The sequence below is a fragment of the Papio anubis genome, chromosome 13 (assembly GCF_008728515.1).
Source record: "Papio anubis isolate 15944 chromosome 13, Panubis1.0, whole genome shotgun sequence".
NCBI lineage: Eukaryota > Metazoa > Chordata > Mammalia > Primates > Cercopithecidae > Papio > Papio anubis.
The window spans coordinates 94,944,077-94,970,975 of record NC_044988.1 but is presented as its reverse complement, the minus strand read 5'-3'; the positions used below and the strand labels follow the sequence as shown (position 1 = coordinate 94,970,975).

The window sequence follows — 26,899 nt, the reverse complement described above, 5'->3', positions numbered from 1 at the left end:
CTCATCAAAATGTGTCACATTTCCATAGATGACTGGGTTCCCAAGTGCTTCAGGAAGTCTTGACACACCATGACTTTGGCAGAGAAATGGGTGGGGGTCAAGAGGGACAGCTCTTGGCTGCCTGGATTTGAATCTCAGCCCCGTCACTTACATGCTGTTTAATCTTGAGCAAGCCACCTAATCCTATTGAGGCTCAGCTATCTAATTTGTAAAATAGAAATAATAAATGATTCATTTACAAAGTTGATGTGAAGTTTCAGTGATCTTATTATCTAAGCCACTTTGCAGAGTGTCTGGCTCATAGTACTCAGTATATGTAGCTAATGATACTGCTAGTATTGTACTAGTACTAATTTGGAGTCCTGAAGCAGTTTTAGCAGTCAAAATATAACAGTAGATTCTTTTACTAATGATTCCTTTATAAAAGCACAAAGGAACCAATATGTCCATGTGTAAAATACAGAATTTTAGTCATTATCTCCTCAGATTTTCAATTAAGGGGTCAGAGGAGTTGGAGCACTATTTGCTGCTAGACTTTACTGATGACCCAGAAGAGGTTTCCATTAGTCTTGTTATTGTAATATGGCAGGAATCAGTCTTCTTTTCCTTCCTCTGTTCCTGGTGCTCAGGACAGGCCACAGCACAGGGGGGCACTTTACAGATGTGTTTTGAATGAGTGATTTCACACTTCATATTTAAGAACTGGGGAGAATAATAGCACTTGGCAGCAAACCTTTTGGATCTCAAATCTTAGCCTGTGATATTTGTTGAATTTGTTTTGAGAGGATTTGGGGTGTCCCTTAACAATCAAAGCAGAATTCTTCTGATATCATTGTTGGACTTTCTGCTTTGATCAATAGGCTTATTATTTGCCCCTGAACCTCGTGGTGCTGGTGAATCAAACATTCCTCAGGTTGATTTACATGGCAATAAATAATCTGTGCTGCCTGTTGCTTGTTCCATCCACGTCTGCCCTGTTCATAAAATCCTGGGAGCTGAGTGACCCCAAGGCTGGAGCACAGTGGACATGTTGACTCCCGTTACAGATGTGTGTACATAGAACATGCTGCTCAGTTGCATTGTTGCTCTAATATGCATCCACAATTTATGTTTAAGAATTGGTGCAACTATAAGTTAGTTTCCATATGACTTTCTTATTATAGTTACCTTCCCATTTATTTTTTATTTACGTTACATGCCAGACACTACATATATTATCTCATCTAATCTTTACACCCTCTAAGGGGTGATTATACCCTTTTTACCCAAGTGGAAACTGAAACTCGAGGTGAAGCTTATTCTCTGAAATCACATAGCCGTGAGCCATGGAGCTGAAATTTGAACTCGTTCTGACCACAGAGCTCTCTTAGCCAGTATACCATGACATTTTCCTCATCCAAAGTGCTTTCTTTTGCCTCTATAATTGTTTTGTGTTTAAGTTAGTACCCTGTTGCAGAGATCCAAAAGTTTCCCATGCCATTCATAGGTGAATTTTAAATATCTTAACAGCATTGCAGATACCTGAAATGTAAAGTGACAAACATAGCTAGATTACTTTCTTGTTATCAATCCGTTTAGCAAATTTACAGGTTCCATTAATTTTAATCTGTCCTTATTACCTGTTTTTTATCATAAATATCTCTTAGTCATGACAGACTCACTGAGTATAGATCACCTAAAGTAGGCTCCCTCTCTTTCAATAAGCAGAGTTGCAGCTAAAGATTTGTGAATTAATTGGGAAAATTGCAAATCAGGTAGTCAGTGAAATAATTCATTGTCACATCCAATCAATAAACTTGGTAAATCAACTCATTTAATTCAAAAAATGATCTATATAGATCAAACAACCAATTAAACAATTAGCATACACTTTGCAATTAATTAATTTAAGCATCAATCATGTAATTAAAACTCCAAATTTAAGCTTCAGAATTTAGAATTCTACTGCCTTGTGAACTATTGGGTTCCTGCTTCTGAAGCTCGCATACTTCTGAAGCTCGCAGGCTTGCTGTTTCACAGCAAGTTGAATTGATTGCAGTTTTACACTGTCTGTATGTTGGTACAGTTTCCCACCCTCTTTAAACAGATCAACTTTTTACTTCCCCCAAAGAGGGTATGTGTTGATTCTAAACTGGGCAAGGCTGCAATCTGGGAGTACTGTCTGGACATTCTGGGGAGTGGGAAGTGTGCAGAAGTAGTCAAGAGGGCCAGGTATCTGTGTCAGGATTAATCCGGTCATTTGCTTTTACTCTGCTAAGGATCCGTGGTGTTTGAAGGCAGATTCTACCAACTGAGTTAGATACTCTTTAGAGAAGGGAGAACTGTATGGATTATCTTGGTTACCTTGAGTATTTCTCCTGATCTAGAGCACAGATACTTTCTTTTTTAATTTTAATTTTACTTTTTTGAGACAGGGTCTTACTCTGTTGCCCAGGTTGGAGTGAAGTAGCACCATCATAGCTCGCTGCAGCCTTGACCTCACAGGCTCAAGTGATCCTCTCACCTCAGCCTCCTGAGTAGCTCACCACCATGTCTGGCTAATTTTTGTATTTTTAACAGAGACAGTGTTTTGCCATGTTGCCCAGCTAGTCTTGAACTCCTGGGATCAAGTGATCTGCCTGCCTCAGCCTCCCAAAGTGCTGGGATTACAGGCATGAGCCACCATGCCTGGCCAGATATTTTCTTAATCCTAATCATAAATCAGAGGCCTCTGACCACCACCTTCCCCATGGCCAAATAATCTTTCCCCCTTTACAATTTTGTTTATATCTGTTTTATAAATGTATATATATATTTTTTTTAATTTTTTTTTTACATTTGTATTGTCGCTAGTGTAGTGCTTGTTAGTTTTCCTCCCTACTATGCTGTAAGCTGCTGTTAGGGCTGATACTAAATCTCACCTTTGATCTAAGAGGTTAGGTTCTTTGTCGTAGCTACAATAGGGCTCAGTGAATGTTGCAAGAACAGAGTAGTATGAAGACCTTCATTTCGCACTGTTTTTCTCCCCTTTGCATTGCCGTATGTGTTCTCTCTATCAAATGAAGTAGGATTTGGGGTTTTTTACTGTATCACCAGGCTTGGGGTAAAGAAAAGCAGTCTCCTCAATTTGCTTGCTGTGCACCATACCCTCTGGTCTTCTTGTCCCTTCGCTACCTTGGTATTCACTCACCTTTTTGGTTTTCCTTTCAGTGACAATGTCAGTGCCTACTGCCTGCATATTGCTGAGGATGATGGGGAGGTAGACACCGATTTCCCCCCGTTGGATTCCAATGAGCCCATTCATAAGTTTGGCTTCAGTACTTTGGCCCTGGTTGAAAAGTACTCATCTCCTGGTCTGACATCCAAAGAGTCACTCTTTGTTCGAATGTGAGTACTGACTCTGTTATTTCTCTCAGTATCTCATCCCAACCTTCTAGCATTTTGAATCTGATTTTGGTTTTGTTCATCAAATAAATGATATTTGGCATCTGGAAAGTCCAGTGGTAATAATGATAACTCCCAGAGAGTTGTTGAGGATGACACTCACATTGTATTTCATGCCTGTGCACCTAGGCTACACAGACGGCTTTGCAGTGGCCTGTTGTGTGAAGCAGATCTCTGAACGGCAGGTCCAGAGCCAGGCCTCTGGAAACGCTGGTGCACTGGGAGCCTAAGGAGCAAAACTTCTGGGTTTGCACCTTCTCTGCGAGGAATACACACTAAATGAAAACATGCACTGTGGCCACTTCTCTCTTGTGACTTAAAATACTTTTCTCTCAGATCAAATTTGACCTTCCCTATCAGTTACCTACCTTGAGACTAAGCACACGTCTTAAACTCTTTTTGTGCCTTTCTCAGAAAAGTGTGTGTAAATGCATAAGATAAAATCCACTGGAATATAAAAGTATTCTGTTATTTAAAGTTATCAGATTACTGAACAAATTCATGATATAGTAATATGTGTGGCTTTACTAGTAGATTAAACAATAAGATCCAGCTGCATACCTAACAGTAACTCTTGAAGCCCGTTGTTTCAAAGCAGTGATGAGCATAAATGGCATTTGAGAAATCTGCAACAGCTGTAACGTGCTGTGGTGTTAGCTATGACTTCTGTTCATGACAGAGTCACTGGCACTGTGATTCTACTGTGATTGGTTGCCTACACTTGTAAATCAAGGAAATGTAAAATATCAGAAGTTAGTGAAAATTAAAATGCAGTTTTTATCCATTCAAGTTTATAGAGCTCCTGAATTTTATCCACATGTCCCAGTTGTTAAGGGAAAATCTGCTGCATTTGGATTTTACTCTCAAATATAAGCTTTTTTTAACCTAGGCCTCAGCAGGCCTTCTCCTGGCCATCTCCTGGGAACAATAGCGATCCCTTTGGCACCCCCTGCTGTTAGTAACCAGCAAATTCACTGTTCAAAAGAGGGATTGCTTTAGAAGGCATTTCTCCATCTCTCTAAACATACTGTCTTTGTTTGAGATTGTTATAGAAAATAGGGTTATGTTACATATGATACATGAGTATTTTGGGTCTTTCTACCCTTGAGCAAAGAAAGAATACCTGAGTGCCCGGGGGTAAGCTAGGGAGTAGGCCCTCAGGCTTTGATGGTGGCCATTTCATTCCTACTACAAGGTCAAGTTTGGTGTGTATAACAGCAAATTTTTTCCTGCTTTTTCATTTCAGAGGTACTAAAATAACTTTAAAGAATATTTAAAGTAATTGAAAAGTTGGCCAATGATGCCTCCAACTTAACTATTTTTAATCTTGTATAATAATATAATCATGTGTATGTGTTACTCAGTTTCACTTGTAGCACACATACATTTTGTGTTATTTTTACTTAACATTAAATTAGGTTGGGCTCACGCCTGTAATCCCAGCACTTTGGGAGAGCAAGGCAGGCCAGGATTTGGGAGGCCAAGGCGGGTCAGGAGTTCGAAACCAGCTTGGCCAACATGTCAAAACCCTGTCTCTACTAAAAATACAAAAATGAGCTGGACACAGTGGTGGGCGCCTGTAATCCCAGCTACTCAGGAGGCTGAGGCAGGAGAATCGCTGGAACCCGGGAGGCGGAGGTTGCAGTGAGCTGAGATCGCGCCATTGCACTCTAGCCTGGGCGACAAAGCGAGACTCTGTCTAAAAATAAATAAATAAATGATAAATTATAAATGTTTCAGTATTTGTTCTTAATTCCTACAGTCTGTATTTATGTGCCAGAGATCTAGGCAGAGACAGCACTACCCTCATGGAGCTTACTATCTAGTAGTGAGACAGTTGTCAAATAATTAAAATGTGATAAGCAGTGTAAAAGAAAAGTGTATGGGATGCAGTGGAAGCCGATCGCAGAATATTTAGATTGCTTCATTGTGTGGTTTTAATAAGTAATTTGATGATTACAGTCATTATCTGTGTACCTTTTATTCTGTTGAACAACTTCCTTAGGATCATGCCTTGAAAGTAGGATTATTAGTCACAGAGTAGAAATGTCTTTAGACTCACTTTTTATTGACAAATAGCCCTCTGAAAGATGTCCTAATTTACAATGCTACCAACAGAATTCCTAAAATCATTTTTACAGTTTTACCATTACAAGGTATTAGAAGTGTTTTTTTCTACTTTAAAAGATATACACAGTGGCATTTCAGTAGTTTTTACTTGCATTTTTATTGATTATTAATATGACTAGAACTTTTTCTACGTAAATATTAACACATGATCATAGCAGTCTTTTGAATCAAAAGTCCTTTTTTAAAGCAAGAGGCTATTATCACTGAGTTTTCAATAGAGTGGAGTGGGGCTAGGATTCATATGCCTTTCCAGGAGGAGCATCTGAGACTACACAGTGTTTCACTATGAACCCTGCCTTCTGGAGAATAGGAGGAGGGGGAAGGCAAAGAGTAACAACTGCTTTAGACTTAATACTCTGTTTTTTGATCCTGAATTACTCCCATCCCTGTGTTCCCACTCCCAGACACACACATAGACCAATCCTTTTTCTATTTTAAAATTCAAGAGAGTTTATTTGATGTGTCTGGAGTGCTTCTGAAAACATGAGGTAAAGTGAAATCTTTATATGTGAGCATTAAGAACAAAAATGTCAATAAATTTTCTTTTTCTCAGTCGTCTGATGAAATAGTGCAGATTACTGACCGTTTGCCCTGTGTGTATTTTCTTGGTTCAGCAACCTCTTACTTGCCTTTCTGGTCTATATTCTAAGTTAGTAAAGCTTCTCTTACAAATGCAGAACAGAGCAGACCTTCAGGAGTCTCTAGGGATGTGTCTAAAGTTTCAGAGAAGGAAATCCCAGCAAAATAAATAAAGCCATAACTACTCCTCATCATTTCCCGCCTTCACTCCTTCCACTTGTCTCCCAGTAGAGGAGGGACAAGAAGTGGCTGGGAAGACACAGAGCTGAAACAGAAAGAGGGAAGTAGGTTTGACAATAGGGAGTGAACTAATACTTACTAAGGGCCAACTATGCATATGCTATCTCACTTATTTAGGGACGTGGAAACTGAGGGTAAGCAGTATTGTTCTTAGGCCTAGATTTGACCCATCCCTGACTTTAAAGTCCATGCCCTTTCCAGCCCCCTGCCGAGAGGTTGAGGCTGGGAAATCCGGTGTTGGTTTAACCTGTGAATCTCACTGTGTTAAGACTGACATTCAGCCACTGCTGTAGTGCAGAGGCGATGGCATGGTGGACTCTGGAGCCAGGCCACTTGGATGCCGATCCTAGCCTTGCCCTTACTAGTGGGTGTGGTCCTGGATGAATATTTAACTTTTCTGTGGCTCAGTGAAATGGAGATAATAAAACCTATCTCACAGATCAGTTATGAGGATTAAATGAGTTAATAGATCTGAAGCACTTAGAATGGTGTTTAGCATATGTACGCATCATCTTAGTGTTAGCTGCTGTTATTGTCACTATTAATAAACAACCCTTGGAGAGCAAGAACTGAATTATCTGTGCCCACAATACTCAGCATCACTCCATTACTATGATAGATCTGCCATACGTATTTCTTGAATGGGTTACTGAGTAGATCTTTTTGCCACTTGTACATTTTTCTTCTTCTCCTACTTTGTTTTATAGCAGAGGAGGGGTAGTGTTTAGGTGGACATTGCTCAGCTGGACTGAAAAAGTTGAACTGGAATAACTTTCAGTGAACATGGGCAGTGGGTAAACGTTAAGGATCTACAGACTTTCAAATGAGTCCTCTTATGAGCACACATCCTCTAAGTTAATAGCAAGACCATTAACTTCTTGAAGACGAGGAAGGCACAGTCTTATTGTCTCTGTATCCTTAGCACCTAGCACAGGGCTTCGTGGAGAAGGAATGACTGAATCTTCAGGTGTCTGTGAGCTGCCAGGAGGACACTTGACCCAGCACTATGTCCCACCTTGCTTTCTGAGACCTCTTCCCCTCTTTTACACCTGTTCCTGCCTTTCAAATGCCAGGAAGGCCCAGGTCGCCTTCTGACCTTCAGAGGCCCTCACACCAGCTATTCCCGGGGCTCCAGTACCATCTTTGCCTCTAAGTGTGGCAGCACAGACTGAATTTAGGCAAACCTGGGTTCACGGTTCAGCTTCACTAGTATCTGGATACATGCATGACCTTAGACAATTTTACTTACCTTTGTTAAGTCTCAGTTTCTTCATCTGTAAAATGTGGATAATGGTAACTATCTCATGGAATTGTCATGAGGGAGTTTCTTAAATGTAAGTTACATACAGAACTCTTTTAAAGGGAAATAAATTCTCCTAAAGTCTCAATGTTTATCCAAATTAGTTTTTTAATAATGCTACTTGGATACATGCAAATGTAAAGTTCTATAATGTTTAGCTATAAATTCAATGTTTTTACACAACCTAAGCAAAATTACAAACTAAATACAGATAAAACCATAGCATTAATAAAATACAAATTAACAACTTTAATGTAACATATGATGTTTTGCTGAAATTAAACATTGCTGATGTTGGGTTTAATTGGGTGTTAAATGTTTTACTTGTCAACTTGAGTCTTTTGATTTTCACATGAGACACCATGATTAACATCCTTTTAAACAGTGTATTTTTAACTACTAGTCCATTATTTTAGTGGGCCAATTGATTTATAATGTGTCCCCCCACACAAACACATAAATTTTAAATACTCTTTACTAGAAAATGCTTTTTTTTTTTTTTTTTTTTTTTTTGACAGCGTTTTGCTGTGTGGCCTAGTCTGGAGTGCAGTGATGTGATCATGGCTCACTGCAGCCCCAAACTCCTGGACTCTTAAGGACCCTCCTGCCTCAGCCTCCCAAGTAGCTGGAACTACAGGCATGTGCCACCATGCCCAACTATGTTTAGTAGAGACAAGGTCTCACTGTGTTGTCCAGGCTGGTCCTGAACTCTTGAGCTCACGCAGTCCTCCTGCCTCAGCCTCCCAAAATGTCTTTGGGATTACAGACATGAGCCATCACTCCTAACCTAGAAAACTCTACTTTGCGTTTGGCCCACCATGCTTTCTCTTAGTATGATCAATTCATGGTGGTTTGCCCAGGACTCTCCCTGTTTCAAAACTGAAAGTCCTGTATCTATGAGCACTCCCTGATGCTCACCTCCAACCCCTTCCTCCGTCCTAGGTAAGCCACATTGGTCACTCTACTGTATCTGTTGCTTGGTCTGTACATAAGTGGGCTCTGCCTGACTGATACTTGTGCATAGTGTGACTTGGCAGCAAACAGCACAGATTTTTCAGAGACCAGCAAGACTGTTCATAGAGATCCTTGTGCCCACTGAATTATCTCACCATTTTTCTGTATTTAGCAAACAAGTTCTGTATGCAGCTTGCAGTAATGCCATTTGACTTTCAGTAAGTTCGTTAGTGATGTTAAATAACTAGCTGCTGGAACACATAACCCCCCAAATCGCACCACCTTATCCTAGGGTTGGCAAACTTTTTTTTTTTTTTTTTTTTTTTTTTGAGACACGGTATTGCTCTGTCACCCACAGTGGAGTGCAGTGACATCATCTTGGCTCACTGCAACCTCTACCTCCCAGGCTCAAGCAATCCTCCCACCTCGGCCTCCCAAGTAGCTGGGACTACAGGCATACGCCACCATGCCCAAATAATTTTTGTATTTTTTGTAGAGACAGTGTTTCACTATGTTGCCCAGGTTGGTCTCAAACTCCTGGACTCAAGTGATCTGCTCGCCTCAGCTTCCCAAAGTGCTGGGATTACAGGCTTCAGCCACCGCTTCTAGCCCAGCAAACTTTTTCTGCAAAGGGCCAGATAGTAAATATTTTAGGCCATTGGCCATAGAGTTTCTGTAACTCAGCACTGCCATTGTAGTGTGTGAGCAGCCTTAGACTACATAGACAAATGGGCATGGGATAGGTTTGTTGGTCAACTTCTGGATTTTCCCAATAAGTTTCTTTCTTTCTGTCTTGCCCTTTCTTCCCCTCCCTTTTTTTTAGATAGAGTTTCACTCTTGTTGCCCAGGGTGGCATGCAGTGGTGTGATCTTGGCTCACTGCAACCTCCACTTCCTGGGCTCAAGCGATTCTTCTGCCTCAGCCTTCTGAGTAGCTGGGATTACAGGCACCTGCCACTATGCCTAGCTAATTTTTGTGTTTTTGTGTTTTTAGTGGAGACGGAGTTTCACCATGTTCGCCAGGCTGGTCTCGACCTCAGGGGATCCGCCTGCCTCTGCCTCCCAAAGTGCTGGGATTATAGGCGTGAGCCACCATACCCAGCCTAATAATTTTATTTCCTGTTCACATTTGTCTGATGTGGGCCAGGTGACTCTCTTGGGTATTTCTCCTCTAGGCAGTGGCTCAGGGCTCCCCAGGTGGGTGAAAAATGGGGAACGTGGAAGATGAGGAGTGAGGAGGGGCCTACAGCTATATCTGTCTCTCATACACCCCCCATACACAAACAGTGACATATATAAAATATGTGGTGACACATATAGTTTTGCTTTTAGTTCAATGAAAAGCATATATAGCTATATATATCTATACATCCATATCATATCATACATATATTGATATGTATAGATAATACATCTGTATATGCTTTTCATTAGACTAAAATCAAAGTTGTTTTTAATTAAAAAAAGTTTTTAGAGACAGTGTCTCACTATGCTGCCCAGGCTGGACTGGAACTCTTGGGTTCAGACTGTCCTCCTGAGTAGCTGGAACTGGAGGCTCACATCACCGTGAGAAAACACGTTTTTAAATTCTGAAACTTAGTCTGTAAATTCATCTGTTGATTCTTGGGGGCTCTTGAACCTCAGGAAATGCTGCTGTGATTATTAATATTAGCTGAGACTCTGGCATGTAGGAATTGTTACATAGTTGCTGTTATTTCTGTCAGGGATTCTCGGTGGGAATACTTTACACTAAGGTGAGAATGCGGTTATTTTTTATTATATAATTAATATGTGTCCATTATAGCAAAATTGGGAAATAGATCTATTTCTGCTTTTAAATTTGTCTTCATTCCATCATACAAACATTGTGAATTATTTTATAATTATTTACATTTTTTAAAGAGGAACTAATTAACTTAAATGAACTTCTCATTGGGAAAATGTTCTGTGGTGGGAACGTGTAATTGGATGTCTTCTGATGTTCTTACTAATCAGGACTAGATCTATCTAGCCTTCCCTCTAGAACCCCTGGGCCCCAGGAAACCCCTGGATATAGAGTTGTTGTTTGGAGAAGGAGAATGGATTATTCTAACAACTTGCAAATTAGGAGCCTGCTAATGGAAACTGCCTCTTTTAACAAACTACAAGTGGATTCCTAAACTATCCATTGTTCCTGATTGATTCTGGACAGAGCAAATATGTCTATAAATGGGAATCCCTAACTTGCTGACTACTTTGAGCCTAAGCAGTAAAGATGTTTGGATATCAGGAGTGTCAGGGAGGAGAAGTAGGGAGTGGGAGGAATGGGAACGTTTTTGGCTGGCCCCCAAAACCAGATAAAGATCTGGAACTCAGATAGTGTCCTGCATCTCGAGCAGTGTTTCTTGCCAGCAGTGACCAAGCCAAAGCCTACTGTTCCTTTAGACAAAGTAGGACAAGGGAGAATGAGATCCTGAGTGGGCTAAGTGCCTCTCAAGGGTGGGGACCTGCCTTGTTTGTCTCCTTCTCCCATTCCCAACACAGGCCTAATTTAGTCAGAATTTGTGAGACTGAGTTGAGTTCAAAAGTGGCAATGACAAAAACAACTGTGGTAATATTACCTTAAATGTGTTGACATTAAAGTTTCATACCAGGATTCTTCTCTGGAGTGGGGGAAAAAGGGCTTTAAAGGGAAAAAAAAAAAAAAAAGTCAAGGCCAATAAAATGGTCAAAATCTCCTTAGAAGTCAGAGCAGTTAAACTGTCTCACATATACATATATATGTGTATATATACACACATATATGTGTGTGTGTGTTTTCCTTTAAATATTTGATATATTAGAGGAACATGAGGAAGGAACAGTTCTAACCAAGAGCTGTTTGGGTAAGGGGTTATCAGGTAACAGTAGAGGGTCTTAGCCCAGAAGCTGGGCTGCCTTGGGCATTGTGACCCAGCAGGCTCCCAGAGACTGCCTTGGCTTCTCTTGGCTCTGCAGAAAGGGAAAGATGAGCTGCTTTTTTAAAGAGGCGTGCCCTGGGTTCATTCATGCTCTTTTCTGGGCTTTTCAGAAGAGTGGGGAGTTTTAGTGTACCGTCTTAATGATAAATCCACAGTATACCCCAAGTGACCAGACCTTTATTAAAGGGTGTCATTAGCTTGAAGCCTTTCCTTCTGTTATATGCTATTGCCTTGTGGTCTAGAGAATGAAAAAAAAAGGAGTGGGGGAGGGCAGGGAGAACATTTTCACACACTCATTCGGTTTCATGCCTCTAGTAGACACTATCTCATTTATTTCTTTTTTAATCACTTATTTCTTTTCTGTGATATTTTAAAATTGGCCACACCCCATCAGTAAAGTTTCTTATACTCAATTCACTTTTATAATATGTAAGCTGAGGCTCAGAGACAGGTAGTTACTAACTCAAGGCCATAATGTTTGGTAAGAGGCAGAACTAAAATAGAATAAGGAATAAAAGAAGATGCTTGTGTTTTCTGTAACCAGGCCTGACGATATGAGTATAAATCATCCTGGTTATTTATTGTTTGCTTGAGTCATAGAGGACCAACTGTGTGTTGTTTCTTTTCATTCTGCTGTATTAGCAAACATTTTCATTGTCCAGATTGTCCTCGTGTATGGAAATGTAACATATGCAGCCTGTTTAATTTTGTATTTGTAAATCTGACTTGATTTCCTTTTTGGCAACAGCAACTGTCTAGAGAAAAGAAAGGATTTTTCTTTGTGTCTGTTTAAAGTGACAGAAATATTGGAGCAAGTAATAAAGATGGAAAGCATTAATTACACACTTCTAAGAATTTAAAGGTCAGACAAGCTAAATATGTATGTTTTGCTCACTGGAATGTCTTGAAATTGTGCCAGGATTCGCTTTGTTCCTACCATAAAAGCACACATTTTAAATAACCATCAACTTACTTTGTATCTAAAAATTATACCAGATTGTTGCTTTAGTTAATATGTATCTTCAAAGTCGGGAGCTCCCATTTCTGAGCCCATGTGATTGGTTTGGTGATGCTTCCCCCTTTGGCCATGTTTAGTTACTATGTCTCATTTTGATTTCCTCTGTTCTCCCCTCAGCTTATGTCGGAGTCTGTCAGCTGCTGCTATGTACATGTCAGGCTAGTGACTTGGAATGTTTATTAATACAATGTCAGTCTTGCTGTTGAAAAAACTGTGATGCTTCTCAGAAGGTTGTGATAGAACGAAGCGTTTGATTTCCAGATCCTGTCTGCACTGCATGGTGAATACATTCTCACATGTTATGCAGTTCACTGACCTGACAGTTATGGAACCCCGCCTGGGACCCCATTTCAGCAGGACATATTTGAACAGAAACAGTTTGCAAAACTTTACACACTTAAACTCCTGCCAAGGCAAACTGTTAGCCACTTGAGTTTGTTATAAATACCCAGTGGCAGTGGTTGGAAGTAGCCCACGGTGTGTTTTATATTCTGAACGGAATGTGAATGTCTTTGCGGTTATATAGAGTAGTAAATAATTGAGTTTGATTAGGGAGAGGGACCTCATTATCCCCCACCTGTGCCCAGCTGGAAGGGGAGGGTCGAAATGAAGCCATTAGCTGTCTCTCTTACTGGCATCTCAAAGAGCTCAAATACATCTGTGTCTTATTTTCTTTTCTGGCACAATCAGTCGAGCAAGCTAAGCAGGCATGACCGGATTTGGCAAGTCCCAAGGACTCTGGCAAAGATACACAAGGAGAAGGCGGAGGGCAGTCATTTTGGCTTCTCACTGCCCATTAGTCTAGCGAGTTATGTTTTTGGAAAATGTCTGTTTTGAAAAAGAGTACTTTGTCCAATGTCAAACATCGCATGCTCCCACAGTACGCTTTGATCTTTTAAAAAATTTTTGGTCAGTGTAAGGAGAAACAAAATGTGGCATTCACACTAGTGTCAACTCTTTATGAATAAAGTAATGCTCAAAGTACTTACTTTAAAGCAGGCATGCTGCAGTTATTACAAGGCCTTCTCTTGCTCATATATTTCCATTTTCTACCTTGAAATGCTGGAGAATGAACATGCATGGAATTGGACCAGAGCAGGTTGAGAACTAGAGTATGTCTTCATCACTTTTGGGAACTGGTCAGGACTGGAGACTCGAGAACGGCTCTTAGCAACCTTTTCCCACTTCCTGCAAACTGAGACTGTGGCTTTTGAAACCATGACTTTCTCCGAGGTCTCTAAAAATCTTGTAGGTCATATGGTTACGCTAAGAATCTGGACATGTATAGTCAAACTGAGTTTGTTACATTGGAAGTTGAACCTTTTCCACAGATTGGGTCAGTGGTTCCGGCATGGAAGATGTGCTGTCTGGAAGTCGCTTCTTTCCCTGAGTCCCTAAGACTCACTTTGCGGCTGTGGAGGGATTAACAAACACAGACTTCGGAGTCTAGCTGATCTGGGTTCAAGTCCTGGCGCCTTCAGGACTTATTAGTTGTATAACATATTAACTTATTATATAACTCCAGACAAATGTCTCAGCCTTGCCAAACCTCAATTTTCTCTGTTATAAAATGGGACTTATAATAGCCCCTACCTTTTTTAGGAGGATTAAACAAAGTAAGTGCTCAATAAATATTGAATATTATCATTGTCTCATCATTATATATTCATTGTACATATGAAGAAAATGCTTATGCTTATTATATATTAACTGTTTATTAAACATTTATCTTTTTTTTAACTAATGGCTGGCCTATAAGCATTTATTATATGACAGGTATGGTAAGTACTTTAGAAGTATTTTGCCTTTACAGCAATCTTACAATCCAAGAATAATTATCATCCTCATTTTGTCGATGAGGAAATGAAGTTAAAGTGATTATGTTGTTATCCATAAAAGCAGAGGTGGGGCTTCACACCAGGTCACTTTATTCTAGAGTTTACTGGGCTCTGCTGCCTTCTGGTGCTGCCACCGTCTCTCCTAGCATGGTTTAGAGCTAAATGATGACTGCATTTTGAGACATCATCCCCACTAGGAAGCTCTGGGGCCCTCTGACCTCTGTGTGGCTGGGTTAAGTGCCCTACGTTTGTTTCCGCAGCACTCTGAACTTGCCTCTGCCTTTGTGGCTGTCACACAGAACTAGAATTGTTTGTTGGCTTCTTGTCTTTCTCTCCCACTGGACTGTGCAACTTGGGTTAGGGACCATATTGTTGATTTTTTAATCCAAAACAGGATTTTTAATAGATGAGTGATCTCAGGTAAATTCCCTAATGCCTTCAGCCTCAGTTTCTATAAAATGGGTGTAATAATTGTACCTATTTTAGGATTGAATGAGTCAATACAGATTTATTTTAAAAAGCTTAAAACAGCACCTAGCACATAGAAAGTGTTCAATAAATAGTCGTTGCTGTTATTATAATTGTTCAACAGTGGACAACTTGTGCAAATCAAAAAGTTCTTAATAAATGTTGTTGAAATTCTTTACACCACCATGATTTTTTAATTTCCATCATTACTATTCAAAGATAGTGAATTAAGTTGAGGTGGAACATACCTGCATCATAGTTAACACTTTCAAAAAGGAAAGCTTTGAAAACTGAACCCAGAGTGCTCCCCTTGGAGCTCTTGGGAAGCTTTGATGCTTGGGCCACAGGCTGCTCACTGACAGTGCCCCTGAATATTGCCACCAAGCTCAACAAATCACACATTTTAATGCCCCTGTGTTACCAATGACAGGCAATGAGTTTTGAGATCCTCACCTCCCCCCCCCCCATAAGCAGTCTCTGTTTAGGAGGCAGGGGAAGGAGGGGCTGAAGTGGGGCCTCTCCTCTTGGGATGATGACTTAGGACAAGGAGAACAAAAGAGAACTAACATCGACTCCCTTTACTGTTTGCCAGTCATAGTGTGAGGTGCTTGGCATTCACTGTCTGTTTCCTCCTCGTGACAATTCTATAGGGAAGTAGCCTACTCATTTCATGGATGCAGCTGAGGTTCCCACATGTTACAGCAACATCTCCGTTAGCCACAGAACTGGGATTTCGGTCAAAGGGTATTTAACCTCCAGTCTCTGCCCTTTCCTCTCCAGTGTGCTGCCTTCCAACTTGGGTTCTGGTTCCAGCTCTGTTCCTAAAGATAGAATCTAAGCTTTTCAGATGAAGACTTACGTCCCTGTGGGCTCTGTGGCTCCCACTGCCTCTCGCTTACTGCTTAGTACAGAAAGGCTGCTTGTGTTGGGTTCATGCTGGCATACAAACTTCTCTGGGGTAACTGAGTGGCTGTGCGCTGGGACGGAGCGCACAAGTGAGGAGTCTCTTTTTAAAATGCCCATACATTGTTCAGTGGTTACGAGACTTGACCTAACTTTGAATTGACTGAAGCACTCCTGGCAGTGTTTCATCCGCTCCCTGACATGGAATTTCACCCTAGACCCAGCATGGACAGCCCCAGGAGCCATGGGAAGGGCAGCTGCTGCTTTTCAGTGTCCATAGAATGCCCTGCTCTGAGGGAAAAAAAGTTGTCTGTCCCTGAGGCGAGCAGGAGGAGGAGCGGTTTCTGAGCCGAGACTTTGGGTCTGTGTGTAGCCTGCCTGTTCATCCGAGGGCTGATCACCCCGCCACAGCTCCTAACCCAGAGACTGGAGCACGTGCCACAGGGCAGGCAGGCTGGGACCAGGAGCACCCTGTCTGCCTACTACCAGCGCTCCCCCCCGATCATTGTCCTCTCAGCCTCAAACCCAGCATCCCACATTAAGTAAAGGCTTTGAAAGATGTATTTCAATAGACTTTTTAGAAAGCCCATAAAAAATCCTGGATATAAAGAAATGAGGCATAAAACCCAGAATGTTTGGAAGTCAAGCTGAAAATTGTGGTGGCAAGTCTCCATCTCCACTTGTTAAATGGGAGCATAACTTAACACTTACACCTAGACGGAGGCTGAGAACCACTTGCATTCTATGCTCTTACGTTTCAGAAACATATGAGGGTATTACTCAAAAAACAAAACCCTGCCCATCTCCCCCGCAAAGCGCTCACTGTAGACGTGGAACAAGATCCAAAGTTGGCATTCGTCTGGAGGGAAGGGAGCGGAGCGTGGGACTGACCTGAGGAAACTCTTATTAGGTCTGCCTGAATGTGCAGCACGCAGGGCAGAACCTCTTTCTCCTTTTAACGTGCACGTTTTGACGGAAATGGAGCCCCAGAGTAAGATACTGCACACTCACGAAGGTCCATTCCGAGGGCCGTGCGTGCCCCTTCCCTTCGCTGTTGTTTTCATTTTCCTCTCATGAACCTTGCTACCCTGGCTTCAGCACGGAGGCTGTAAAGGAAGATGGAGAGCCGAGTTACCTCAGAATGATCACTATCGTTAACATTCACGGGTGGTTCACTTATCATTCCTGACTGCACAGACATGGCAGCCGCTCGGAAGCGTCCGCAGGTGTAGCATGGTGATACATATTACATTGTGCCACAATGGATTTATGTATTCTGTAACAAAAGAAAAGTGTAATGAAAAAATACAGAAGGTAATCCTTTATTCCTCCACCACACAATTTATCAGTAATGCCTGTGGATGATAAGTGCCAGGGATTTCCTCTGCTTGCTTTAACCTTGTCACCCAGGTACGTTTTGGTAAAATGACAGAAAAATACAGACTGGGGATTTTCCTCTGCTCAAAAATCTTTTAAAAGGACACTTTTAATTTATGGAAGTTAGTCCAAACACAAGGCTTCCTTTTGAGCTTTTAGTCTGCTTTTGCTGAAAAAGATAAACGTATTGGCTGGAAATAATGCTGTCAGCCGGCAGCAGAGTAGGAGGAAACGTAAGCAATTTCTAAGCAGACTGAAATCTACAGTAGTTCCGCTAGAACCAGGTGGATGGCAGTTCATGAGGTCCAGGCCAGTACTAGTTTGTGAGTACCCGAGAACTTGTGTTCTCTTTTAGGCCCTACTCATCCATCGCCCAACATATTGTCACAGATGGAGCACATACTGACTTCTGAGGAGAAAGCAGGGGAAGGCAAATCTGATCGTGGTTGACTGGCATTTGTTCCAAACACACACTGGCCTAGCGCCAGAGCAAATACCCCCAAGTTTATAAATGCACAAGGCACTTTACATTTCAGTACTCTTGCCAAAGTATCACTTACTGCATCGCTCCCTAAATATAGTTTTTTAAAAAGAGCTTTTTCTTATTTTGCTTTGATCAGTAAAATAAACTTTTAAAGATTGTTCTGGGATGGGGTCCAGCTTCTGAGGTAAAGAATGGCCGGGACTCAGGCATGATTCAGTAACAGAGTGTTCAGTAAAATTAGCTTGACAGTTCTCAGGCCTGCTGTTCGATAGCAAGAACTTGACCAAGTTAAAATGGATGATGGTGCTGGCCAGACCAGCTTCGGCTTTTGCTTTTTAACAAATGGAATGTCAAGGATTAAACAGCAAGCCGTATGGAGAGGAGGGTTGTGGAGATGTCTCTGTATTAGGGAAGCAAATTAGGTCCTTGGTTTTGAGATCGACCCCCAGCCCCTATGGAGAGTCAGCCACCTGGTTGGGTCCAGCCTAGGCTTAAAACCCTTCCCAGCCTGTCCTACCATTGGGAAGCTTTTCCAGAGCTTAGCTTGGGGCTTGGCTTTTCTTTCAGATTTCTTGTCAATATGAAGTTCTGCCATGTTTTTTGGCCATGTTCCCTTTAGAGATTCTTATGGAGAAATGGGAATGCGACCAAACTCCTTGTGGCAATTCCCATGTTCCATAGTTGGAAACTTGGGTCCCGTTTGTTACATGAGCTACTTGGAATTGGTCTGTTTTGTTCCAGTGCCCAAGCGTAGTGAGTAGTATTTGTGATACTTGCTATTGCAATTAACAGTCTTGGTGAAGTTATACCTCACACAGGAGATGGGCTTCTGTTTTTAGAGTACTTGTTCCTTAGCAGTTTTTTTCCAATCCAGATGAAGCCTTTCCCCCACCCAGTTGGATTAATTGGAAGCTTACAAGGAGTGTTAGTGTTTTGTCTTATAATTACTTGTGCTTCAGCTAATATTTTGACTTTCTAGGACTAAGTAGATTAAAGCATTCATACTGAAGTGTATAGACTGTATTAAAAAAAAAAAATACAGCCTGGTGCGGTGGCTCACGCCTGTAATCCCAGCACTCTGGGAGGCTGAGGCGGGCAGATCATGAGGTCAGGAGTTCAAGACCAGTCTGGCCAAGATGGTGAAACCCATCTCTACTAAGACTACAAAAATTAGCCAGGCACAGTAGCAGGCGCCTGTAATCTCAGTTCCTGGAGAGGCTGGGGCAGGAGAATCGCTTGAATCTGGGCAGCAGAGGTTTTCTGTGAGCCGAAATTGCACCACTGTACTCTAGCCTGGGTGACAGAGTGAGACTCCATCTCAAAAAAAAAAAAAAAAAAAAGAAAGTGTATGTGTATGAATAAACAAGTATATTTACTAGCTAGTTAGAGCATTTTATTTTCCTCCTTCTCAATTACTTTGGGGTATTACTGCCCTCTGGCCCCACATGACATTTTTTTTTTTTGTCTGGGGCTCCATTAGCTTAGTATGATGGCAGTATCTGCCTGTAGTGACATCTACTGATACAAGCCAAGTTTATCAGTTGTCAATCCTTATTGCAAGATTTGGTTTGGAAGCCAACACTAGGAACCCTGCTGCTGACCCACGCAGACCACTTAGGTTCAACTTGGACAAATTAGAAAAACCTTCCCTAAGCCTGAGCTCTCTTTCACTTGGAACTGCTCATGCTAGAATCTTTTATCACCACCCCTCCCATCCCCCACCATTAGAAGTATATCTATTCAACCTATTTTTAAATAATTGGTACCTCAGTATGCACTTACTTTAAAACTTGCTTAAACACAGTGAAGATCGCAGTAACATCTCTCTGGATGAATGTTGGTGATGATGTAATATTTGTCTTTTCCTACAGAAATGCTGCTCATGGATTCTCCCTTATTCAGGTGGACAACACAAAGGTTACCATGAAGGAAATCTTACTAAAGGCAGTGAAGCGAAGAAAAGGATCCCAGAAGGTTTCAGGTGGGATAGTTAAATCATATTCTCACAGTAGTAGAAGCTTAACCCTTATTAAAAGGGCATAAGGCATGTGTGTGTGATGGCTGGCTAGATTGTTTCAGATGTCATTGCTAGAAGGTTTGGTTAGCAGATCTGTGCAAGAAAAGGTGATTGTACATTGCCCCTGGGCCTCAGAAAGGGACTGGCTCAGTGGCATATGTGAGAAGAATGTATTCATATCAATTGTGGAAGTTCCTTCATTAATAATTTGTGGTAGATTCAGACAGAGCTACTTGTGCTGATGATTAGTTGATGTAAAGCTGTCTTGAAAACCGAATCAGTCCTAAACTTGAATCACTACTTTTAATTTCATGTTTTCACATAATTTCCCATGGGAGAACTTTTAGTTACTAATGTCTCTGGTATGGGGAAGAAAAGAAAAATTTCTCTTCATCTTTATCAAATGAGGGCAACCCTTTAAAAAAAAAAAAAAAAGACAAAAAGGCAAGTCACTTGATGTGCACAAATAACCTAACTCCTCATTACCCAACTTTATATGGAAAATATGCTTATAGTATTAGCTGTGATATTTAAAGCATATATACCAGGATTGAGAAATAATTATCTTGAGAAATAGCTCAAAGATCTGTCATATCACAGACAACTTTAATATAAATCAACTCATGTTGAATATCTTAGCTCTGTAAATAAAGAGACTTCTTAAACACCTTTGATTTCACCTTTTGGAAAGGAAAAAATGCATTGCTGGCGCTGAAGAAAATAGTTTTGTGCTCTTTTTAAGGGGAGGCATATAATCTGTTCCAGATTTAATTAGCTATCTTCAGATGAAAGCTGAAGTTTTAATAAAAGTTAGAAGAGATAACACAGTGAAGGACACGGATGAGCTGTCTCAAGGCCATATTCCAGGGGAACGATAAGAGCTGTAAAAAATGGCAGAGGAGAGCAATTGAATGGAGCAATGAAAATCTGATTCTCATAAAAAAGAGAGAGAGAGAGAGATGCTGGTAGGGGCGGTTGTAGATGAGACCTGCTAGCGTCTGCAAGCAATTTGGATGCTTGCCAGGAGTCATTGTTCACCCTCGGCTGTGGCGGCTCCGTCCAGATGTGCCAACTGCACGTTTCGGCTTTTGCCAGCTGACTGCGCCGTTTGATAACCAGCTCTCTGGATGCCCATCACTGGCCGCAGAGATAGAATTAAATGATGATGATCTTCCCACAAGTTGGGAGAGGAAACAATGCATATAAATCTTGATTTCATCTCAGCATGAGAAGTCTTTATCCATCATCACTCATAATGAACAAGTCGTTAGCTGGGATGAATGGTGTTCTGGTTTTTCCAAACACCTCTTTTGTTCATTTTTTGGGTGACTTTTATCCATTGCATGGGGGTCAAACTTCTTTGCATTTAGGGGATGATTGAAGAGGCACAGCCACTCCTTCCCAGTGAAAAGTGGATATTTTGGGGTTCCAGGTGCCAATCGAATAGCTTTTAAACAGCTTCAGATAATCAAAGATATTTAGTAGGCATACACCCTTTCGGATCCTGGTTCTTTACTCTTGTTTTGTTCCCAAATATTTTATATAAAAGTATATTTGTGATATAATGCATTATATTCTAAGAAGGCCTTATTCTGAATTGTCCAAGGAGAAAGTGAAACTTTTTTAAGCTTCTTAGTAAAAATTCCACTGTCACAGATTTTTCATACCATGAAACTCCTGTGAACTTATTTAGATACAGCTGAGCCAGTATCTTTCCTTCTGTCTCCCGTCGTCTCTGTCCAATTGCATACCCGTTTTTCTATGTCCATTCCCAGCGCTTATCATACACACATTTATTTATGTTCACCTTTGTGTACACATTACTGCCATTTCCATCAGAATCTTTGCCATATCCTTGGCAAAGAGTTAGGACTCGGTTATCTGAAAAACAGTGATCTGCATTATTTATTCCTTTTCATACAAGAGAAGCCGATTGAGATTGATACATTTACATAAATTACTGTCTATTTTCTTAATTCAAAAAGCTTTTTAACAAAAGAAGCTCTTTCTGTAGCTTTAATAAGTCTGGTCTCATAAAATAGAAGGATCTCCAGTTTGGTAAAGATATTTGTTTAAGCTTAGGTTGATAAAGGCAGGGTACATCTTGTGTTTTTGAACTTTTGTATGAGTAGAGTTTTTTGGAGAGTGATTAATGAAAAGAGGAAAATCCTCTTGTCATAGAAAGTAACACATAGAAAGTACTTAAAAAATTGTTGGTGCTCACAGCTGGCTATGAAATACCTATTAGTTACCTATTATGACACATGAACTTAGTCATGAACTTGGTGGAAAGAGATGCCACGTTAGAGGCACTCATCCTGCATTTCCTGAGCCTCTGTCACAATGACCGGCTTAGTCTTTTCAAAAATGTGCCTACCATGCCCCATGTCTGGGACAGAATTAGAGTGAGCAGCCCTGTCATCAAACAGCTTTTACCTGATTGAGTACAGAACAGCACTTGTCTCTTTGCTACCCTTATTGAACTTCAGTGAAGAAGGAGGGAAATACCACTTCAAATCAAAATACATATGCCATGTAGAGTCAGTAGTTATCACAGAGGTTAGTTGTGCTAAAACAAGATTTCAGAAATCCTTTGATAGGCTAACAGTGAACTTGTTCCTTGCCCACAGACATTTCTCTTCCCTTACCTTTTTTCCAGACTGACTACACAACTGTTTGTTTGATAATAATAATAAATTTAGAACTTAAACTATTTCATTATTAAATCAAAATGTAGGCCTAATGGCAGTCCTAATATTTGCTCTGTTGTCCTTCAGTGTGGCACTCCTTCCCCAGTTTTCATTTGTGAAAAATCAGAAGTTGGTATGTATTTGAGCAAAATAACTCTTCTTTGTTTAGGTAAATAGCTTTGTCAATTGAAGCCCTTAGGGTTTTAAAATCATTCTGCTTTTTAGGATAGACTATCATTTACAGACACTTGTAACTGATCTAAAATTTTGATTTGCATTATTTATAATTATTTCATCAACTCATAACTATGAACATTGCATGGTTTTTTTCCTATTAATATTCATGTGAAAAGAATATACTATAGTAGTCTTTTCACAGTATGTTTCAGTCAATTCTCTGCTAAGGTCTATTTTTTATGCCTATTTTTAAATGTCTCTTTTAAAGTTTCTCTTCAACCTTTCATTTTTTTTTTTTTTTCACTGACCCACTTGACATTTGGAATCTACCTGCATTGGCAGGAAGTCCCTACTATTTAAGAAAATTGTAATTGGAGAATCCAGTTTTAGAAGAATTAGATGAAGCCTCTTTATTCATGTTAACAGTTGGGTGGGTGTGTTTTTGACACAGTAAAGAGTGGCTTGTCAGGTCCCTTGATTTAGGCAGTAAAATACACTAAGCTGTTATTTAGTGAATAAAGGCCTTAATTCAAGTTCTCCCTCTGTCAAAGTTACCCTCACAATCAGTGACCTTCTGAGTTTCTTAGTACTATGTTGTTGTTGTTGTTGTTGTTGTTTAAAAATGCTGTTAACCATCAGTCCTTCCCAGCCTTCTGAAGCATTATGTTGGACATGACAGACACACTGCTGAGAAAGTGATCAATTTCAGTTTTTAACATTGACACAGAAATATAGATACCTCTTAATCTACAAAAGAGAGCGTCAAAGTGGGGTTTACTAAGCAGAATAGTTTTCCGCATAACTTGTCACAATAGTCTCATCATAAAATAGAGGTGATTTTCTGTATTGTCTGTGGAAAGATTGAACAGGAGCATCTTAACTTTTTCTTATTCCTGTCCATTCTTTTGATATGAAAGACAAATTTTTATTAGTCTGAAGATTCTTTTAAAAAGTTCTTATAATATTGTTAATAAACCTAGTGACATTCATTCCTACTTTTATAAAATTTCACGAAGAACTTGAAAGAAAAGTGTTAGCTTTGTCAGGTGGACTCCCTCCTAACTATATCTGTTTAGAGTCACAGAGCACCTTATTGCTTGCTGATTTACTTTGTTTTCACAAGACCCCTAGAATGTCACCAGTGAGATAGCCTACGGGGCTTTTCAAACATTATTCCGCAAAGTACTGCTAGGAGCAGAGGGGGAGTAAACATGTACGACAGGGTATGGGGTTCTGGTCTGAGGGACAATTCATGATGGCATCATTGGACTCTTAAGTTGTATCTTACAAATTCATGTGAAATGTAAATATCGATCCATAATGTATCTGTAGCTGTGTCGTACATTCACTGACGTGCTCTCCTGTGTCAGACCTAAGGAGGATCTTATTCTAGAGCAAGAGTGTACATAAGGGGCTAAGAGGGAGAATGATAGAATGGAGGGGAGCTCTCTGCATCCTATAGGGTGTTCAGGGAGCCCCTGTCTGAGAAATTGACATTTAAACAATGACCTTCACATTTAAGCTATGAACAGTTTAGGAGCAAGGCAGGGACAATGCCAATCAAAGCAGTGGCTTGCCATATTTTAGTGTAAAAAGAACATTTAAGATTACTTTGCAGTTTACTTAACCCCCCATCCCGCCAAAAAAAAAAAAATTATAGTAAAATTGATCCTTTAAGGGAGATAAAGCAGGTGCTCTGCACAGTAAGTGGCACCATCATCTACCCATTCACCTGAGCCACATACCCAGCTGTCAGTCTTGAATTTTTCCTGCACTGTCTCCCCACATCTTATCCATTAACAAGTCTTGTCAGTTTTACCTCTGGAATAGATCCTGAATCCATTTAGTTGTCTTCATCTCTGTTGAATGGGTCCAAGTCACCATGACTGTCCGCCTAGACTGCTGAAATAGCACCCTGGATGGTTTTTGTGCTCGTGCTCTTGGCCTCTCTCCAGTCTGTTTTTTACACAGCAACCAGAGAGAGTTTTAAGATACGAGTCTGTATAGAATTAAATCCAAATTTTTAACCACTGTGAAATACACTGAGGCCCAAAGAGGATAAGAGACACACAGAGAGTATGAACACAAAGAAATAAAAGAACTTGAAAGAAATGGAGAAAAAAATACAGAGTTGATGATTGCCTTATGACAGAGGGATACAGATCAGGCAGAGACCCTGGGCACCCAAGGCCATAGGGAGGTGCAGAATTTCGAGCCTGTGACCCACTGCGGACCTGCTGTAGTAGACTGGCTGCAGCAGGGTCAGTCACCAAAATACCACACACAGTAGGCCTTACTTTCATGCCAGATAGACTGAGAAAGTTGTAGACAGATGAATTTATTATTTATTAAGAGTATTTTAGCCAGGCACAGTAGCTCACACCTGTAATTCCAACACTTGAGAGGCCAAGGCAGGAGGATCGCTTGAACCCAGGAGTTTGAGACCACACTGGGCAACATAGTGAAACCCTGTCTTCACAAAAAAAATTTAAAAATTAGCCAGGCGTGGTGGCACACGTGTGTAGTCCCAGTGACTGGTACCTGTCAAATATATAGTAGTATGACTAGAAATAGTAGTATGCTCAGTAAATGCTTGTTAAGTGAACTTATGAAAAATGGCACATGTGTTAAGGTTTTTAGGGTAATTATGTCACACAGTATATATGATACTGCATTTACTTTTTTAACTCAATAATATGTCATAGACTGATGTGGGAGGATTGGTTAAACCCAGGAGGTCAAGGCTACAGTGAGGCATGATCACACCACTGCACTTCAGCCTGGGTGACAGAGCAAGACTCTGTATTGCCGGGGGAGGTATTTTAAAAGGGATTTGTGTGCCAGGGGAGGAGTTGGTCTTTCCAAAAGGAGGACCCCTTTCAAGGACATGGGAGCTAATGAATGGAGTGCCTTGGTGTACCTAGAAATACTACCTCATTTGATCTGTACAGCAGCCCTGGAAAGTAGATTTTATTATGCCTGTTTTGAAGATGAGGCTTTAGAAATGTTAAAAGTAAAGGAAAAAAAGAGGTGCATCTTAGAATTAAGGACCTATGGTAACCGTATATGTAATGATGTACTTCTCTGAGCCTCACTTTCCTCAGCTCTAAGAGGTTAAACTTACCCAAGTTTCCTCAGTAAGTAAATGGTGAATCTAAATTGGAGCCCAGGCTTTTTTGACCTCAAAGCCCATACTCTTTTTATTTGTACCATGTTGCTTATTAGAACCCTAATGGGAGAACAAATTTAAAATTCTGTAAACAGAAACGTTCATTGATTCTGAGATCTAAATGCACTAGGGAAGTGCAGCATTTAAAGGAACCCTGTGGTGAATCTGGATATAAAGCCAGGAATTCTTTTTGTAATTGCACAATTTGTCTGTATTGGTGTCAGTTTTAATGTTTTATGTCTAGCTTTCTTAAAGCAACATACACCTGTCCTAAGCTGCCCTGTGGAAAAGGGAAACCCATATATATTTTAGATGGAGTAGGGTTTTTAACACTCTTCTAGCCTGAAATGCCCTCTGAAGGCTAATGTAAGCTAAAGAATGTTCTGGCTATAGGGTTGAACAGAGAGTCCTACTTCATGTGCAATTGATACAGAAAATCCAGTATTCTTTCTTCTATCAAAGTCGAGTTTGTAAGCCAGGGACACAGATTTGTGGTTTCTTTATGCTGTAGCAGGTCATCCTTAAAAGAATAAACACGGAATGAGTGAATGAATGAATGGATGGATGGAAAATAGAACTGTGTAAGTGATCTTTGTCAAAAAAGAGGCAGTAAATTTTGCAGACAACTGTTCCTCCTTATGGAAGAATAAATAATCATGCTGATGCCTCTCATGCATGGGAGATGAATAGGAAAGAAGACCTGATACTCGATATCCAGTGACCTATTGGGAAAATGCTACAGTAAATTAGGGCTGCTAAAGTGTTTAAATGTGTGACTCAGAAGTGCCCCAGGCAAGGAGCTCCGAGTTCAATATTCCTGCCTGCCTCCTTTCTCTGCCTCTTTATCTTACTGTTCCATCTCACCTGAGCCTCTCCGTGTCTGGAGTGCTCTGAGGCTCCTGATGGATCTTCCCAAATATAGAGCACAGCACATTGAAGATGGCATTGCAGTCAACTATTTTATCCAGAAAGCCTGGAAATTTAGAGAATTTATGTCAAGCAAAAATCTTTTGGAACCACTTTAGAGACCCAATTATTTTAGAAGGGTGTTATGAGCTCTTGCGACTGCCACATCAGAAAAACTTGAAATATATCATTTGCCAAAACTATGTTTGACCAGCATTTACTCTTCCTGCTAGTCGCTAATCTTTCAGAAGTTCCTTTTTCATTATAAAATCTATTCATTCACTTCAT

At 40.6% G+C, this 26,899-nt stretch overlaps 1 protein-coding gene and 1 long non-coding RNA gene across 2 annotated transcripts in view; one reads left to right on the top strand and one right to left on the bottom strand.

Moving 5' to 3' along the window:
- The window catches only part of MAPKAP1 (MAPK associated protein 1), a 266,192-nt gene that overhangs the window by 141,880 nt on the left and 97,413 nt on the right, over window positions 1-26,899 (top strand). The window contains 2 exon segments of the mRNA XM_021927651.2: window positions 3,190-3,366; window positions 19,524-19,633. Of these exon segments, the coding sequence (XP_021783343.1) occupies window positions 3,190-3,366; window positions 19,524-19,633 (287 nt within the window).
- LOC116270073 lies at window positions 20,000-25,747 on the bottom strand. The gene is made up of 3 exons (XR_004178002.1): window positions 25,661-25,747; window positions 24,356-24,492; window positions 20,000-20,084 (listed from the first exon to the last, which is right to left on the bottom strand). It is a non-coding gene; the product is annotated as an uncharacterized LOC116270073 (long non-coding RNA).